Source organism: Hylobates moloch, unplaced genomic scaffold (assembly GCF_009828535.3).
Source record: "Hylobates moloch isolate HMO894 unplaced genomic scaffold, HMol_V3 SCAFFOLD_6, whole genome shotgun sequence".
Classification (NCBI taxonomy): domain Eukaryota; kingdom Metazoa; phylum Chordata; class Mammalia; order Primates; family Hylobatidae; genus Hylobates; species Hylobates moloch.
In genome coordinates, this window is record NW_026652281.1 from 57096189 (window position 1) to 57116979 (window position 20791).

At 38.3% G+C, this 20791-nt stretch overlaps 1 protein-coding gene across 1 annotated transcript in view; it reads right to left on the minus strand.

Annotated features, from left to right (window-relative positions):
* ADGRV1 (adhesion G protein-coupled receptor V1) overlaps nt 1-20791 on the minus strand; it is a 597511-nt gene that overhangs the window by 83055 nt on the left and 493665 nt on the right. Inside the window, exon 86 of the mRNA XM_032156840.2 lies at nt 9561-9718. Coding sequence (XP_032012731.1) covers nt 9561-9718 — 158 coding nt within the window. The remainder of the gene's footprint in view (nt 1-9560; nt 9719-20791) is intronic.

The window sequence follows — 20791 nt, forward strand, 5'->3', positions numbered from 1 at the left end:
AACAAGAGATGCCAGCCACATTAAGGGTGAAAGCGTGTGCAATGCACCTAAACAAAAACATCACTTTGATACTCTCAGATATTGGCTTTAAGTGTGTATCACATTAGCATATCTTCCTCTAACACCTTACTGAAGCCTATTTATCATGGCTATCAAGATGGAAATCAGTTTCAACTCTATTCCATCTCCTCTCTCATCACCGTAAGTGATGAACTCAGCAAGCAAGAGTGAATTTAGCTGTGTTATTTAAGTCGAGTTTTATCAGAAGTCATATCACTTTTAGGTGGCAGCACTAGTTAAGTATGGTTAGGACATTAAAGACTATGTGGAGAAGTAGTGAATATTTCGTTTATTTTTTAAATTTTTATTATTTATTTTTGAGATGGAGTTTCACTCTTGTTGCTCAGGCTGGAGTACAATGGCATGATCTCGGCTCACTGCAACCTCTGCCTCCCGGGTTCAAGACATTCTCCTGCCTCAGCCTCCCGAGTAGCTGGGATTACAGGCATCTGCCACCATGCCCAGCTAATTTTTGCATTTTTAGTAGAGACAGTGTTTCACACTATATTGGCCAGGCTGGTCTCGAACTCCTGACCTCAGATGATCCACCTGCCTCGGCCTCTCAGAGTGCTGGGATTACAGGCGTGAGTCACTATGCCCAGCTCCTGATTTTTTCCTTTTATTCTATAGTCTAATGATTGTCATTAGATGATTTTATGACATGGTCAATTTTGCTTTTTAGAATGCTTCAGTGTGGAATGGGGATAGACAAGAATTGAGCAATATTGGTCTCAAGACAGCTGTAATAGTCTAAGGATGAGATGATGGGAGACATCACCAAGGTGCTATGGACTGAATTGTTTCCTCCATCCCCCAAATTTGTATGTTGAAGCCCTAACTCCCAGTGCAATGGTATTTGGAGATGGGGCCTTCAGGAGGTAATAATCTCATGAAGGTGGAGCCCCCATGATGGAATTAGTATCCTTATAAGAAGAGACATGAGAGGGCTCTCGCTCATCCATGAGAGGAGACAGCAAAATGTCCACGCAAGCCTCGCCAGGACCTGAATCAGCTGACGCCTTGATCTTGGACTTGCAGTCTCTGGAACGGTGACAAATAAATATCTGTTGTTTAGGACACCCAGTCTATTTTGTATGGCAGCCTGAGCTAATATACCAGGCAAAATCATGAAGAAAGGGAAGGGAACATTTGAGAGATATTGATGAAGTATAGAGAAGAAAGGAGTTACATATCTGACTGCATTCTGCACCAATTACATATTGAAAGGGTTCTTATACTAATAAAAATACTAACACATATTGAGTTAGTATGTCTCAGGAACTATACTAAATATTTATATGAATTATAATTTTATCTTTCACACAACTGTACAAAATTAAATAGTATTATTATACTTGCATTACATATGAGAATAGTGAGGAAAACTAGGGATGTTTTGGTACCATAAAGAGGAGCAATCTTTCTTGGAAATCAGAAGATTAAGTAGAAGATGAAGGAGTAATTTTCCAACCCTGATCGCTTCAAGTTTTTTTTTTTTTTTTTTGCAGGGTGGGGCAGAGCTGGGTGTAAAGTCTAATACTACTTTTATGAAATTAGGGTTCTCTAAGTTTAATATTTAATGCTTACATGTCACTATTACCAAGAAGAGTTTAGAAAACAAAATGGTAAGAGCAGAAGTATTGATGTTAACAACAATGGCAGCTCTGGAGAGCTCGTGAATCAACCTGTGATTCTAATCCTACAATTTAACAGCTTTGTAAATGTGAAAATGTTTCTAAGCCTCTCATTTCCTTGATTTTCTTGTCTGACTAGAGGAAATCATACCTACATACATAGGCTTCATGTAAAAGTTGAGATAAAATGTTTGATAGCAAACTAATTGACTATAGTTAACAACACGTATTGTATATTTCAAAATAGCTAGAAGAGATAACTTGAAATGATCCCAGCACATTGAAATGATAAATATTCAAGGTGATGGACATCCCAAATACCCTGACATGATCATTACACATTCTATGTATATTACAAAATGTCACATGTACCCCATAAATATGTACAGATATTATGTACATATATATATATATTAAATTGAGATAACATATGTGAAATTCTTAGGACAGTGCATGATGAATGGTGAATCTTAATGGGTGGCAGTGATGATGATGACAATAACCATGATGTGGACCACCAAGGCGCAAAGGGAGATGCACACCTGCACTTAACATGCAGTGCCAGCTCTTTACTCTTTCTCTCACCCCAGTCCCATATCCATGCTCTATGCCCTCTGTCCACCTAGAAAAAAGATGTCAATTAAACATAATAGTTTAGTACTGAAATAGCCTGAGTTGGGGATTACCTTTGTCCTCATCCATCTCCAATTGAAGCTGGTAAAAGGCAGTTCACTAAAGTAAGAAATCCAGGAAACCTGAGTTCTAAAAAGGCCCAGGTCTACCACAAGTGGTCAGCCCCTTTTCCTTTTTGGCTACATGTGTAAATCAGTAAATCGGGTGTTTCAACAGAAATTTAAGCCTTCTCTCAAAAATGTGATTTTCCTTTTTACTTTTCTTGTTGATGTGTAAAGCCTTAGGAAACTCCTGATGTTATTGTTCTAGGAGTTTTTCATGAGCAATATCAAATCCTAAGTGTTTTCAAAAACAATAATGAAGAAAACAAACACTGAATGACTACACATCATCTTCCAGGCAGAGAGATTTCTGATATGAATCTTTGAGGACACAGATCAAAAACCTAAGCAGAGAATGGGCATCCATATATACGTGTTTTTAATATGCGGGATTTCCCCCACCACTATTGGCAAAATGTGGGAAGAGTGAACTGTGCTTCACAAAGATTTTTTCAAGCTTGAGTGGGAGTGTCTGTTCACGGTCGAGTGAGAAGCTAGGGTTTTCCTTAGGCCCCAAGGCATTGTTTTCTTAAAATGTTATTTTCAGAAATGGAGCTTGGAGCAGACTGCAAACAGGCATCTAACTGCCGAGGACATGTGAAACCTGTAATGTTGGTCATTCTGGATCCTATTCAAGTACGTACTGTTACTGGGTAAGATCACTTTTACTTTACTTTAGCAGAAGCCTCAATTCTGCTTTAGGAAAAAAAAACATATCATATTTTTTCATTTTTATTTATAAATCCTGAAGGTTTCTGCAAGCAGTAACATTTAAAAGGACAATGACATACTTACAAGTTTGATGTGAGAATAATGAGGATATTGAAACACCAGAATGTTTCAGCTACTGATTGCTTCATAATAAGCTAGCACCAAACTTAGTGACTTAAAATAATGTACTATTTCTCCCAATTCTGCAATCTGGGCTAGGCAGGTTTTCAACTCTGTGTGGTGTCCATTGGGGATGGAACCTACAAGAAGCCTTCTTCACTCACATGTCCGTGTCTGGAATCGGAGCTGGTTTGCCTGACACAACTGGAGGCTGGCTGAGCCTGCCTTTGCACATGTCTGCTCCACATGGCCAGCTTGGGGTTTCTACCACCGTGGTGATCTCTGGGTAACTGAACTTAGATGGTGGCTGGCTTCCAAGAGGCAGGAATCTAAAACTGCCATTCATCTTAAAGTCTAGGCCCATTATGAAAAAGCATCACTTCCATCACATTACATTGGTCCAAGCAAGTCCAAAGACAGCCCAGATGTAAAAGGATGAGAAGTAGTCTCCATCCTTTGATGTGAGGAGTAGCATTTACATAAAAAGAGAAAAGTAACTGATGGCAGCCATCTTTGGAGACTGAAACACAGTTTATTTTATTTACCAGGAGCTCTTTCCTTTCCCTCTTTTTCCTTTGGATTTCATTTCCTTTACTCTATTTGAAATTTTAAAAATGACAAGAGTAAAAAAGGCACTCAACTTTAGGATGTAAGGGATGAGCATTTACAATATTCACTAAAAAAGTTTTCAATAATTTTTATAATAATAATAAAATATTGATTTATATTACTGTTGTTGTTCACTCTAAGGTTGAAGAAATGGAAGCATTCATCCTCAAATAATGCTCCCATGTAAGAGATGTGGCCATTACAGTACCAGGAGATTCTAAATACCTCAGGTTCACATTACATGACTAGCTGGATCGAGCCACATTTCCATTTTCATATATCATATTGAAACCTATGTGTGGGATTTTTAGAAGAAGGGGATCTGCAATCATCTACTTCCTTTCTTGATTGAAATGAATTTTCCTCTCCTGATCCATGAATCATTCCTCATATAAGAACTGGATCATGAATCAGAAAGGAGTCAGTAAATTCTAATGAGCCTAAAAAGAGAGACAAGCTTATCGCTGCCAGAGATCAAAACCAAGCCCGAAAATTACAGGCTTTGTTTAAAACGCTGTTTGAGATATTGAAATTTAGTTCAGGGACATACCTTTATCATAACTCATTCTCACTGCACATCCACTCACTGAAGGGAGGAGGAGGCAAGTGATTCTCATTAGGAGCCACTGACCTTCAACAATTTGGTTCATGGCAGTCAATGGGCCACAAAAAGCCAAGTTGTCCTATCCCAGGCCATGCTCAGGGAGGGAAGGGGTTGACGGTGGGCATCTATAGCACTGAGTGTATTCCATTTATGAGGCACTTATTCTTTGTTCTCCCTGTTCCTTTGGGTTTCACTGAGTTTATCTGAACTCTATTTGAAATTAAGGGATGTTGGGAAAAAAAGGTCACTCAAAATACACGGTGCAAGTGATAGTTACTTGTATTCATTATAACCAGTGAACAAATGTGATGCAAAGTTGCTTCTGTTGTCAGGCACATTTAATCCACAAAGAGTGATTAGCTTGGAGCTCAGTTCTACAGAAATCATGGAAGATTTTGAGCCTAACAAAACGTCCTGCATCTACCTGCTTCTGGACCCCAGAAGATATCAGGTCTATGGTTTTGGCCTAGTCTACCAGTACATTTGGTGTTTCTGCTTGATTTCTGTTCTATAGAGATGCTCATGGCATTTTTAACATTCTTTTGTTATATGTTATTCTTTGGCTATTCTGTATATACAGTAAGGCAGAGGGCAAAACGTGAATTTACAGTACCAACTTCACTGGATATTTTACAGGTCAGCACAAGAGAATTTTAGCAAAAAGATTCAGAGTGTCAAGTGCTCCGTGGTAAACAGAAGAAATACCTAATGTAAATGAAGAGTTGATGGGTGCAGCAAACCAACATGGCACATATATACCTATGTAACAAACCTGCACGTTGTGCACATGTATCCTAGAACTTAAAGTATAATTTAAAAAAAAGAATTATCTAGAAAAGAAAAAAAAAGAAATTTTGAATTTGAGTTAAGTGGATTCAAGTAGAGATGAGTTGAATATAGCACATACTATAGTATGTTGAAAATAAAAACACAAAAGATCAGGCTGAGGGCAAAGCTGAACATGTAGTTTTGGGAATTATAGAGGTAAAACTTTAAAAAATATTTCTTATAAAAATAGTCCTAATAATAATAACTTTTGAGGAATATTTACAAACAGATCAGAGAATTAAATCATTTAATTTCTACTTTGATAATATTACAGTTTCTCTTCTTTTTAATGCTATCTTTAGCTTGGGTATCCATTTTTATAATTATATAATTTTGTGGTACATTGATGATTATTAATTTATTCATTTAATTAATAAATATTAATTATGCTCCTGCTATCCACTGAGCACTCTGCAAGCCCCTGGGGATACACAGATGAATATTAAATGGTTCCTGCCCTCAAGGAATTAATAATTTATTAAGGAAATCCACCAACCACACATACCAAAACAAGTGACCACTCCATTCTAAGGTAAGTGCTACAATGACTAAAGGGACAAGTACTTTAAAGGCATAGAGAAGGGAATGAGTAATTCTTATTTGGTGTGATTCTGTAAAGAGGCAATTCCTAAGGCTTCACAAAAGAGGGAGAATATTGAAAGTTTCTAGAATTTCTGTAAAGAAGGAAAGTGATGTCCAGGAGAATTAACTTGTGATTGTCAAGCACATCACTGTTGTTTAGATTCTGAAGTTATTTTGGAAAGCTTTGTAGAGCTAATAAAGAATATGGGAGGGTGATAAGCTCCTTGCATCTGTCTCTCACTCATCTACATTTTCCCATATCACTTATTGAGCACATGGGTTTTACCAACTAATAAGGAGGAGCTCAAAGTAAAGATTTCTTTACATGAGCAAAGATGGCAACATCAGGCAAATTTAGGAAAAAGTAAATAGATTGGCATGTCAGAATGCAGGATAATAGTAACTAACTTGGGAATGGAAAGATGGTCCTGGGTCGGACTGTGGAAACTCTTGTAAGCTAAAGAGACTGGACTTTTTTGGGGGGCAATGAGAGAAACTTTGACTGAAATGCTGGAGAATGAGGAAATCCACTTCATATTTTTAAAATGTAGACATCTGAGATAATGAAATGGAGAAGAAAAAGAGTAGAACCAGAGATACTAATCAGAAAACTGCTGCACAAGTCCAAGTATAATGACTATTAGAATGAATTGCCATAGGAATAGGGGAATTAGAAATATTATACTTTTTTTATTTGTAACACAACAATAGGGTAATGCTTCTATTCACATTTTATTGCAAGAGAGGGTTCCCTCATTAAGATACAACTGTGCTAGAACTTTTGCCTTATATTCAATGCTTGAGGGCTATCTTTGTCTGATAATCAGGGTCCTGTTTTTTCTACTATATCAGTAATGAAGCACATTCAAGAGGTGCAGGGGTGATTTAGGCATTCAAAGAATTAACTCACTATGTTAAGCCCCTACGTTAGCATTATTGAAAACATGCAAACATTGGCACTTTTACATTATATATAAAACAACAAATCTTGTCACTTAGAGGAAAAAACAAACCACCATTCTCCCCCCAAAAGAATGTACATTTTAATAAGATGAATCCCAAGTTGATTAAAAGCATAGCTTCTGAAATGGGACCTAATTAACTAAAGAGCTCCTGCACAGCAAAATAAATTATCAACAGAGTAAACAGGCAACCTACAGAATGGGAGAAAATTTTTGCAAACTATGCATCTCACAATGGTCTAATATCCAGAATCTATGAGGAACCTAAACAAACTAACAGGCAAAAACCAAACAAGCCCATTAAAAAGTGGGGAAAATACATGAACAGACACTTCAAAAGAAGACATATGTGCCATGAAGAAGCCAACAAGCATATGAAAATGCCCAACATTGCTAATCATTAGAGAAATGCAAATCAAAACCACAATGAGATACCACTTCACACCAGTCAGAATGGTTATCATTAAAAAGTTAAAAAATAACAGATGCTGGCAAGGCTGTAGAGAAAAAGGGAATGCTTATACACTGCTGGTAGGAATGTAAATTAGTTCAGCCATTGTGAAATGCAGTTTGGCTATTTCTCAAAGAACTCAAAGCAGAATTACTACTTGACTCAGGAATCCCATTATTGGGTATGTACCCAAAGGAACAGAAATTGTTCTACCATGAAGACACATGCACACACATATGTTAATCACAGCACTATTCACAATAGCAACGACATGAAATCAACCTAAATACCCATCAGTGGTAGACTGGATAAAGAAAATGTGGTACATATACACCATGGAATACTATGCAGTCATAAAAAACCGAGATCATCTCCTTTGCAGCAACACAGATGGAGCTGGAGGCTGTTATCCTAAGTGAACTAACAAAGGAACAGAAAACCAAATACCACATGTTCTCACTTATAATTGGGAGTAAATATTGAGTACATATAGACACAAAGACAGGAATAGGAGACACTGGGGCCTACCTGAGGGTAGAGGGAAAGAGGAGGGTGAGGACTGAAAAACTACCTATTGGATACTATGCTTATTACCTGGGTGGTGAAATAATCTGTACACCAAACCCCCATGAGGTGACATGAGATTTATCTACATAATAAACATGCACATGTACCTCTCAACCTAAAATAAATGTAAAAAGAAAGAAGTTACATTTTTTAAAAAGTAATTTAAAAAATAAAGAGTATTAAAACTGAAAAAACTAGTGTAGCTTCTAGATAAATTCTGTGTCCCATGTAAAAGTAGAATTTATACATTGAATAGTTTTTATTAAAGGAGTTAAGATTAATCATAACCTTAAACAATATTCCTTGGCTGGGCATGGTGGCTCACGCCTGTAATCCTAGCACTTTGGGAGGCTAAAGCAGGTGGATCACTTGAGCTCAGGAGTTCAAGACCAGCCTGGGCAATGTGGTGAAACCCCGTCTCTACTGAAAATACAAAAGTTGGCCAGGCATGGTGGCACATGCATATAGTCCCAGCTACTCACGTGGCTGAGGAAGGAGAATTGCTTGAATCTTACAGGCAGAGGCTGCTGTGAGCCAAGATCGTGCCACTGCACTCCAGGCTGGGTGACAGAGTGAGACCCTGTCTCAGAAAAAAAAGAAAATTCTGCCAACACAATGATTGCATGCTAAATGAGAAAGTATTAGAAAAGAGATGGCTAGATACTGCTATCCTACAAACTATCCCACAAAGTAATACAAACGAGTGTCTTTTCTTTATACTACAAGGAAAATCCTTTCACATATTAACTGATCAAGTTCAGGAACTAGAACTGCATTACATTAGAGTGACACCCTGTAGCTATTGAGCCCCTAATAATGTATTAGACACTATTCTAGAGACCTCATATATGCTACTTGCTTAAACTTTGACAAGCACTTAAAACGTGAAGAATTCCTCTAAGACTGTCATTCATTTGACTTTAGACTTGTAAAACTTTAGAAAAAAGACGACTTCTGTTCCTCATTGGCCCAAAAGGGATCCTCTACTCCCAGCTATTAAGCTGCTCCCTAATATCCCAGTCACTCACATAACATTTTACAGAGCGTTTTCTGTATGTAGGTGTGTGGCTATTGCTTCTCGTTAAGAAAATTCTTGAGAGACTCTAATCTAAAAACAATAATAAAAAGAATCAGATCATAAAAACCTCTGTTAGGTATGATTCAAAGGGAAAAAATGAGCTGTAGTGAAAGCCAATTTGAACTAGAAAGACTTGCACTCTTAAGTAACCAGACATGTGTAGCCACTCATGTAGCTGTCTGATTACATGTTTTTAAACATCTGTCAGCACAACCAGAGCTCTGCAGGCACACTCATGAGCACTGTGGAGGTTTGTTAGACTGTGCAGAAGTCTCAGAATCAGAGAGAAATGAACAGATTTCACAGGTAGAACACAAGTTATTATTGCTTCACTTAATGAAAGCTTGGGAAGTGGCTCCCAAGGCTGTGACTCATTTACTTGGATATCAATATCTTAAGGACAAAATTGGAATGAGCAATAAAACCTACAGAGCCCTGAAGAAAGAGAGACATCAGAGGTACCAAGAAGCAGGAGAAACTGGAGAGCTATAGCTTAACTTGTGGCTTCAGAGCTGAAAGCTGAGCTGAACTTCCCTCTTTTTGATAAAAAAAATTCAGTGACATTTTCCCACCATTAAAGCGTTTCCATCTCCAAAGTACAAATATAGTTCCTTTCAAACCTGCAGCATTTGTCCTTCCTCTGAAGACATCATCATATGCTTTCCACTGTGGCTTCACCTGGTAGGCATGGATGAACACCACAAACACCACCACGAGGCACATCAAAGGAACAAGAGCTGCAGTGAACAAAGCAGCATAGATGTTTGGAATAAAACACCTGGAAGAGAAATGAGAAGAGGTAACTCAGACACTTTCAGTGCAAATATTTCTAAATGCAGAATGTATCACATCACTACTTTATACTAGCTCTTTGTATCTGGATGCTGGCAACATCACATTTTTGGTTTGCCAAACTGAAGTTTTGTTTGAGTACAACATCCGATTAAATCTAGCCCACTGCTTCACACAGTAGGTTCCCTGGAACATTCGCCTCGTGTCAAGTTCAGAAAACTTCAAAAAAGGTTATGGCCAAATAAATTTGAGAGACGCACACTATATACATCTCATAGAAGTTAAGGGTACATATCTGTTCATTTTAAGAAGGCCACAGAAAGTCATGGAGTCAAGAGATCTGGGCTCTGAAATCAGGCTATTAAATCCAGCACCACATCTTAAAAAAAAAGAGTCTCTTTAGATATATTTTTTAACTTCTCTGAACTGTCTCTCATCTTTAAAATAAGGATTATAGGTGGGGTGCAGTGGCTCATGCCTGTAATCCCAGCACTTTGGGAGGCCGAGGCAGGCAGATCCCCTGAGATCAGGAGTTCAAGACTAGCCTGGCCAACATGGTGAAACCCCATCTCTACTAAAAATACAAAAAAATTAGCTGAGTGTGGTGGCAGGTGCCTGTAGTCCCAGCTACTTGGGAGGCTGAGGAGGGAGAATTGCTTGAACCCGGGAGGCGGAGTTTGCAATGATCCAAGATCATGCCACTGCACTCCAGCCCGGGTGACAGAGTGAGACTCCATCTCAAAAAAAATTAATAAAATAAAAATAAATAAATAAAATAAAGATTATAATAGTATCTGCAACAAAAGTTAGTTGTCAAGATTAACCGAAATAATTCACATAAAGCATTTAGTAAATGTTGTTTAACCCATCATTTCTAGACTTCAAAGAAAATTAAACCCTTCTCCTTTTTCACACACACATGCACACACAGATACACAGACATATGGTCATGCTATAGGACTAATGTGCCCTGGAACACACTTTGGGAATCACTGATCTAGTCATGCCCAGCTTATGTTTCAAATTAGTTGGTGGATTCCAGGGAGAGTACCAGGTTCCTTTCTATTTCCTTCCTCTATTTAACCTCAAAAGAAGAAGAATTCCTTCAGGATTTATGGCTATGGGGCTGATGACAAAGTCACTGTGTCCTATCAATAACTGATCATGTCTGCAGGGACCTCTCTTGACCTCTCTGGCCCCTCAGGGTAAAAGGTCACAGAGACCATTGTTGCTCCTGCATAGGAGGAGGCCAAGCCACCTGCTCTCTCCCCTCCACCCCGTCTCCCTTCTCTCCCTTTTTGCTATTTCCTTCCTTCCCTCTCTCTCCATTTGGAGTTTTCTTCCTGGGAGGAGTTTTCTTCCTAACAGAGGAAATAAAGGATGAGGGATCATATCACAATTAGGGAGCTAATAACAAAGCGTGAGTTTGCCTTGCTTTTCCAGCTCCAGCATCCTTTGGGAACCACAAGAGAGAAGTTATTGTTTAAAGGCAAATCTGAGGATTCCCAGGGCTCCACTCTTGTCATCTCCACAACCTTGTTTTTTGAATGACTGACAGTTTTCTTATTCCTAAACTATACATTTCCCCAAGAGCCATCTATTCTCTCTTGAAAATGAAGATAATTTTTCCATTTAGAAGCTATACTGCATAATTATATTTATTATTACCAGAGTTTAGATAGGACAGTGGGGTCCAAGGCAAACTTAGATTATTTATTTATTTTGGTAATAGTGAAATTATCAGCAAAATGGTTTTAGAGATATAACTAGAAATTTTTACTTATGGAACATAACATCCACTTGCACTTTACATAAAATCTTGCATGAAAATCTCAAAATGGAGGAGTGTTAAACAGGTTCTCAATATCTAAAACTGCTTCTGAAGTATTCTTATAAGGGATATACCTCCAAGTTACAAGACTATACTTTTAATTACAAGAAACCTTAATAGTAAGAAGTGTCTCTTTTATTTTCCCCACTTTCTCTATTTTTCCAAAATATAATATCTACAAACCCAGATTATGATACAGCCATAAATACTAGACTTTGAAGACAACTCAGGGGGAAACACACATAGCCTGTTTAGAAGGAATCCAAAATATAAGTAACCAGGGAAACACTCATTCTTCTGATTTGGGAAAATAGTGCTTTAATTTTTTTTTAATAACTTCAACCTTTATTTTAGATTCTGGGAGTCCATGTGCAAGTTTGTTACATGAGTATATTGCATGATGCTAAGGTTTGGGATATGAATGACCACATCACCCAGAGAGTGAACGAAATATCCAAGTTAGTTTTGTAATCCTTGCCCCCCTCCATTCCTTTCCCATCTATCAGTGACTGTTGTTGCCATCTTTACATCCAAGAGTACCCAATGCTTAGCTTCCACTTATAAGTGAAAACGTGGTATTTGGTTTTTTGTTCCTGTGTTAATTTGCCTAGAATAATGGCCTCCATCCATGCTGTTGCAAAGGATATGATTTCATTTTTTTGTGTGGCTACATTGTATTCTATGGTTTATATGTACATTTTCTTTATCCAACCCAGCACTGTTGGGCACCTGGGTTGATTTAATGTCTTTGCTATTGTGAATAGTGCTGTGATGAACATACAAGTACATGTGTCTTTTTTGATAGAACGATTTATTTTCATTTGGATACATATCCAGTAATGGGATTGCTGGGACAAATAGTTATGTTCTAAGTTCGTTGAGAAATCTCCAAACTGCTTTTGATAGGGTCTGAAGTAATTTATGTTCACACCAATAGTGTACACGCATTCACATTTCTCCACCACCTTGCCAATATCTGTTGTTTTTTGGCTTTTTAATAATGACCATTCTGACAGGTGTGAAATGGTGTTTCATTGTGGTTTTGATTTGCATTTCCCTGATGATTGATGATGTAGAGCATTTTATCATGTTTGTTGGCTGCTTGGAATTCTTCTTTTGAGAAGTATCTGTTCATGTTTTTTGTCTACATTTTGGTGGAGTTATTTGTTTTTTGCTTGTTCAATTGTATATGTTCCTCATACATTCTGTATATTAGACCTTTGTCAGATGTATGGCTTGTGAATATTTTCTCCCATTTTGAAAGTTGTCTGTTTACTCTATTGATACTTGTCAATTTTTGTTTATGTTGCAATTGCTTTTAGGGTCATAGTCATGAAATCTCCATGGACATTGTTCCAGGGCCTATGTCCAGGATGGTATTTCCTAGGTTTTCTTTGGGGAGTTTTATAGTTTTAGATTATACAGTTAAGTCTTTAATCCATCCTGAGTTAATTTTTGTATGTGGTGTAAGGAAGGGGTCCAATTTCAATCTTTTCCATATGGCTAGCCAGTTATCCCAGCACCATTTATTGAATAGAGAGTCCTTTCCCTGTCATTTGTTCTTGTCAGCTTTGCAGAAGATCAGATGTTTGTAGGTGTGTAGCCTTATTTTTCTGTTTTCTAACTTATTCTATTGGTCTATGTGTCTGTTTTTGTATCAGTACCATGCTGTTTTGGTTACTATAGCCTTTTAGTATATTTTAAAGCCAGGTAATGTGATGTCTCTGGCTTTGTTCTTTTTGCCTAGGATTTCTTTGGCTATTCAGGCTATTTTTTTTTGTTTCATATGAATTTTAGAATAGCTTTTTTTCTAATTCTATGAAAAATGATGTTGGTAGTTTGATAGGAATACCACTGAATCTGTAGATTGCTTTGGGTAGTATGGCCATTTGAACAATATTGATTTTTCTAATCCACAAGCTGGAATGCTTTTCCATTTGTTTGTGTCATGTATTATTTCTTTCAGCAGCGTTTTGTCAGTTCTCCTTGTAGAGATGTTTCTTGTCCTTGGCCAGAGGTATTCCTAGGTATTTTTGTGTGTGTGTGTGAGTGCCTCAATTTTATATTAAAAAGAAATATATTATTAAAGGCCTAACTCAGATACTAGTTCTTTTTTTTTTTTTTGAGATGGAGTCTCGCTCTGTCACCCAGGCTCGAGTGCAGTGGTGCGATCTCGGCTCACTGCAAGTTCCGCCTCCTGGGTTCATACCATTCTCTGGTCTCAGCCTCCCAAGTAGCTGGGACTAAAGATGCCCACCACCATGCCTGGTTGATTTTTTTGTTTTTTGTTTTTTTTAAAGTAGAGACAGGGTTTCACCATGTTAGCCAGGATGGTCTTGATCTCCTGACATTGTGATCCACCTGCCCTGGCCTCCCAAAGTGCTGGGATTATAGGCATGAGCCACTGCACCCAGCCACTCAGATACTATTTCTAATTAACATAATCTGCTTATTGTATTTCTCATGTAAACAAGGCATATTTCAAGAGATATTTCTACACATATTCTGTATCTGCAAAGGGATATAAAAATGATAAATTTCTTGGCTTTTAGAATTTAATTTTGATGGCATGAAGCCTGAACCATTACCTGAACGCTCATCTGTATGCAATAAGACCTGATTCTTCCACATGAAGGGCACATGATTAAATAAAATGGGCAAACATTAATGGTCTTAATATTGAACATACTCCTGCACTAAAAATAGTGGTCATGTTCGTTACTCATTCTTATGCATATTGGCTTCAAATGGTCACTTATTTTTTTCATGTGAATTATGAATTCCATTGACAGCAAGTAGCCTAAAGATGCTTTTACAAATTCAGATACTGATGAAGAATCACACGTAGGTTTCACTGCCTTATTTGTGTCTTGAAAAATGTCATCACAATTCAATTTGGGACAGTAAAATAGGGAAAATTACTGACTCAATTATTGAGTTACTCTAGGAATATAAAGATTTTGTACAGAGTGCTATAAGAGCAGACTTTGAAAGGTGACCGCCAGCTGATGACACATCATTTTGACTAAACAATTAAACAAGCAACGTGAACCTTTGGGAGGTTGGAAGTAACCAGACATAGCCACTGCTCCACTCAGGAAGAGAAGGCAACTCTCTAAGCGCTAATGATCTTAAAAATCTCCTTTGTGGCCAGGCGCGGTGGCTCATGCCTGTAATCCCAGCACTTTGGGAGGCCGAGGTGGGCAGATCACCTGAGGTTGGGAGTTCAAGACCAGCCTGACCAACATGGAGAAACCCCTTCTCTACTAAAAGCACAAAATTAGCTGGGTGTGGTGGCGCATGCTTGTAATCCCAGCTACTCAGAAGGCTGAGGCAGGAGAATCACATGAACCCAGAAGGCGGAGGTTGTGGTGAGCTGAGATCGCGCCATTGTACTCCAGCCTGGGCAACAAGAGTGAGACTCCGTCTCCAAAAAAAAAAAAAAAAATCTCCTTTGCAATTCTCTCTGCTTATAGGATGACTTGGCATTGATGGCTCATCCTTTCAGAAAAGGGGCAGGAAAACGACCCAATCCTGAAGCCATCCCCTTTTCTCCTTTTTTCAGAGCTCCGCAAGTCATGACTTCTCAGAAGTACTAGGCCCCTGAGAGTACCTACTCCATGTTCATCCTCCACTTGGTCAATGTCGGGCCAGAATGTTAAGGAGGAGGGCTTGCTCCCACAGCATGCCTGTTCTCGTTGGCAGCTCCTCTTGCCTTCTTCTCTACCTACAGCATTGCAGAACTGCAGGGCCCATCCCCTTGCTCACTGCTGTCCAGCCAGGACTCCATCCCAGTCTCCTTCAAACAAAAACTGCCTGCCTTGTGTACTACCTCTTAGGGATCAGGGAGTCAGACACTGTTGTGAAACACTTAACATTTGCAAAGGAGGCAGGGATACCAGGGTAACCCATGGTGCAGATAACAAATGGGCTCCCACTCCCTGATTGTCCATGGAGAGGAGCTGGGACCAACTATGATTCCACATCCCCAAATTATGTCCCATATACTTAACACCTTCTTGTTTTAAATTATCTTTTAACTCTTCTTTTAAAGCTGATAGGTATTATTCTGATTTTCTGAGCAATACTGTCTGAATAAAATTTCTACTGGTGTATAATAAAATTTCTCCCAAATACTTAAAAATGTTCAAGATAAATGAACTATATTCTACCTTTGAGAGAAAAAAAAAGTAGCCTCGCCAACCAGAATTTCCTCCAGTCCACCCAAATTAGAGGTACAGTACATTCAGGTAGTTAGTTTGAGGATTAGAGCACATAAAGTCATGAGGGGTGTTAGGAAACTGTGAATGTCATGTTAGGATAGCTTTTGAAATAAGGCTGGGAATGAATTCTTGGAAAAACTGAATGGAACATAAGAAATAAGCAGACAGAAGGCAATGCCCGCACCAGGGCTGTGGAAGTAGCTGATTAACGTGCAGCTATTGCTTGAAGAACGCATCTGGCAGATATGAGAAGAGAAAATGAGACAAAGGCCATGTAGATTTGCTTCCTTAAAAAGGTGAGGAGAATGTGTTCTCTGTAATTACAGCTCAACCAGCTTCAAAGAACTTCAGGAATCTCTCTCTCTTTGGGTGTTGAATAGTCTTTTGGGGTCTTACGACCACCTAACTTTTACTGTTCCTTTTTAAACTTTCATGGATAGATTTTCTTATTAGAACCTACAGACAATTCTAATTCACTTCAAAGTCTTGTCAGGACTTCATCCTTTTCTCTATATTTAGCCAGATGAAACAAGTAGATGCTGTTTCATTACCTTCAGTTTTTCCTCTTCTGAGTCTACCCTCGGCGCATTCACAATGCTTTAACTCACTTTCTAATTTAGTAAGATTATTACCTCTCCTCGGTAATGCTTTATGCTTACTGAAATGTTTTCACTTGCGTTACCCAACTTGATTTAAAAACATTTTATGTGGGCGGCATAGAGTATTTCAACTTCTTTATTCCTGTCTGAAATATTCAAGGAACTCAGAGGCAGAGGGGTCTAGGAGAGACATGAACTCCGCTTACAACCACTGAAAATACTGGAATGGATGCTGGCAACTCCCTGTGCATGAGATTGTGATTTGAGTCCATTTACATTATATTTTAAAGAACAAGTTGACCCTGGCAAACTGGAAAATCTGAAGAAATCCAGGCAGCTGGACAGCCAGGTTATATCTGGGTTACATAGGTAATGAAAAGGACCCAGGTAGTGAAAGGACAATAAATGTTTCCAAGGTCTTCTTTGTGAGTACTTCTAAGACAAGGATAATCGTCATGATTCACAGGCTCATGTGCCAGCCTCTCTCAGAGGTCTCCTGAGTATTTCTTCAATGATAGCCTCTACATTAAAAGATACATTTGTCACTTCAACTAACTTTTTCTTCTCTACATGGAAATTCATAGTGATGACCTACTTTATCTGGGGAGTATGTGGGATGGTCTAGCAATCAAGAATTGTTCAACATTTATCACAAACTGGTTTCTAATTTGTATAAAGAGTACAGTATATCTGCTTATTGGTTTTATTAGTTGAAGAATACAGATGTTATTAATTCCGTAGATACTTATCCTTTATAAAGTCTAAGACACTATTTATGATTTCAATATTCCTTTCCTTGTATACTCAATTTACGTTCTTTCCAAAGATAATGCTCTTATTTAACATACGTTTTTATTCGCCTGTGAATTTATGCATGCATGCATTGTGTGTATATGTATGTATTTCCTGGTCAATCCAAAATGGCTGGAAAGACTTAGAAAAACACTTTAAGCACATTAATTTTTTTAAAGGAATAAATTTATGAAAACATCAGAGAAAAGGAGAAATACAGCTTGGGTTTAAACAGTTGCAAGGCAGGAAAATATATTCCTCTTTCTGTCTTTCTGTTGTAGAGCATACGGCAGTTTTCATATCCAGGGGAATCAACCAAATTCTAAAATGCATTTTTGTTTAAGTTTATACTTTGAACAACATTAAGATTAAACTACAGATAATCTCTACAAAGCGAAATGGAACATTAAGAAAGCAAATGGACTTAGAGAGAGAAAGGGGAACAGTTTTTCCTAAACTGGATAATTAAGACTAATTAAGTATTACTACTACCACTACTACTACTGCTAGCAATCATTTACTGTGTGCAGGGTATGAAACCCAATCCTCACATGCATTATCCCACTGAAACATAACTAGAACCCATTATTGTTACGTATATATGGGGAAAATAACACCTAAATTATAAAACATCAAATTGCTAGGACCATAAACAGGTTCACTGGCCTTCACTGTACCTCTACAATTTGACAATTATTTCCACATATTCAAGTTAGTGGTAAATATGCCACTGTTCTTGTGAGGACAGGTACTGTAACATTTTCTTTATATTTCTCCCAGAGCTTTGCACAATCAGATCCTTAAGAAATGCTTATTGATTTAACTGGTTCTTAGCAGTTTTTGAAAACCTCTCACTTAAAAATATGGCATAGAAAATCCTGTATTTCAAGTGTCCTCAGCTCAATCATAATCCAATCAACATTTAAATATCAATCACATACCAGCTACAGTGCTGGGCATGGAAGGGCATATAAAGATGCCTAAGGCATGGTCCCTCCTATCAGGGAGAATATATTTACAATAAATGCACGGCACTTCTGAATCTAGTCTTCCACTGGAAGTTGTGTTGTTCTTCCATCAGCATCACCACCAACACCACCACCACCAGTTCCCCCATGGAGCTCCTGAATCTCATCTGCAGTTTCACAGGTCCCCCAGGTGTTTCTTAGGCTTATTAATCCTGTTTAGAAAAAAAAAGTGCACCTCACTGGCAGCCTCATTTAATTTTACATAAACATGTTCTTTGAGGCTGAAGCAAATTTGACTGATTTTCAATGTGAAAAGAAAACACAAAAACTGTTCTTGGAGTTATTTCTAAACAGAACTAACATCAGAATCGTCTGAATCATCAGAATCTTCTATTTTGGAAAAATCTGATTCATCAAATGAATCTTCCGCCAACAACTGTTCCAAAATGATGTTAACATCATGCGTAGGAATGCTACATTTTCTAGGATTTGACAATTTAAATGATAGAGAATTACTATATATTGTAAATGGAAATACCACTACTAAAAATAGAATGCTATAAATAGAATTATGTCTTTTGTTTCCAAAATCCATATATTAGACAGATATGAAAATAATAAAAGCAAGGTATTTCGTGGCAAAGTTATCTTGGGGTAAACGCTGTAGCCACAAGCGCCGCTGCCGGGCATTCTCGGAGTAAACAGGAAAAGGGTTTAAAGTTTGAGAAAAATAGCTGGTACAGCGGCTCATGCCTGTCATCTCAGCACTTTGAGAGGCCAAGGTGGGCAGATCGCTTGAGCTCAGGAGTTCAAGACCAACCTGAGCAACATGGAGAAACCCCATCTCTACAAAAAATACAAATATTAGCCGGGTGTGATGGCACCATGCCTGTGTTCCCAGTTTCTTGGAGGGTGAAGAGGGAGGATCGCTTGGTCCCAGGAGGTGGAGGTTGCAGTGAGCCAAGATCGTGCCACTGCACTCCAGCCTGGGTAACAGAGTGAAACTCTGTCTCAAAAAAAAAAAAAAAAAAAAAAAGTTTGAGAAACACTCTTCTAGCACGCTCTTTAGACATAAAGTAGCTTAACCTAATTAACTAGTTAATCTTTACATCTCTTTGGTAGGGAGCCAAGGGGCTATGGAACTCCAAAAAGAATCAGACAGAGATTTCACAGCACATGGTGGTCACAACAGCCTGAAGAACCAACGAGAAAGAAAAACAGCTGAAAGCAAAAGGGACAGAAAAGCAGAGATCTGTGATATTTAGAAGCCTGGGCTTTTCAGATGCAATGTTCAGAAGCAATCTGAATGTTGCAGAAAAGGAGAGCTAGCATTAAAGTGACAGAGGATACCGCAGATCTGCAGACTGGCAGAACGAGATGGGAAGGAAAGTACTGGGGTACAGTGGGTGTGCTAGGACGTTAATATTCAGTTCTGCTGCATCTAAACAGCTGTTGAAGGAATAAGGTTTCTGTGTGAGTGCAACAGACATATTCCACAGTGACCTGGGCTGCTCAAAGTTTCTGGAAAGGGGGATCCCTGTGCTACATCCTCCATTACCACTCCCACAGCCACAGATGACTAGTTCTGAGATGAACACCTGCCTCAGAGACAACCATTCTTGCTTGCCCTTGACTTATAATTTGGTGACTCTGCTCTAAAAGCTGAGCTGAGCCAATCTGTCTTTTGCTCTTGAGAATTTGACAGGGAGAGTTGCACATTATTGGTGGGCACTAGAGCTGATGTTAGGGCAAATGGCCATATTGGAGCAAATAAACAAATCTTCAGAAGAAATGAATAGAGAAACGGGAAGAGGAAGCAAGAGAGAAGGGGAGAGAAGAAGAGGGTTCAGATGCAAGTAACAACACATAAGTGAGAGACTCTGGTCCCTAAAAGAAGAACAATGTGGCTCGCTAGTTCTGGCCTGCTAGTTCTAGGTCTCCTGAGGTCCAACTGTGCCGCTTTTGAATATCCACAGGAATGCCTGTGGTATACTGCTATGCCCCCACCCCCCTTCAACTTGAAATAACTTTTGTGGATTTACATGCAACTACAATGACCATAGTTAAAACATAGCTAGTGAGCAAGTGATAGAGAGAAAAAGGGAGTGAACACACAACTGTTCTTTAAACAACATTGCTCTTGAAGATGCACAGGATCACTATCATGTCTACCTGTTTTAGAGCACACTCCTCACCACGGTGAGAATTGCTAACTAACTCTACATATTGACAAATACCTCAAACAATGCCAAAGGACCAAGGAACAAGAATTGGGCTCATTTTTAAGTACTTAAAATGTACTCATATGCTTATATTGCTTGAAAAGATTGAGGAAAGAAAAATGGACATATTACGGCAATATTATTTCATCTAATTCGAAAGGAGCAGATATTTGATTTCATTTGATATTAAACTAAGATTTTGAAGTAGTCAGATATACTGGCTACATTAAAATACCACCTTATATTGTAAATAATTAGCTCTTGGTGAATAAGGAAGAGCTGCCCACATCCCTGGCTCATTAAGGAGTTAAATATATTTACATATAATTCCAAAGGTGAATAATGGACTCCAAGTATTAGTAGGTTAAAGATAGTTGATGAAAAACAGTCTTTTTCCAAGAAACTCAAGTCTGGGCAGCCTGTT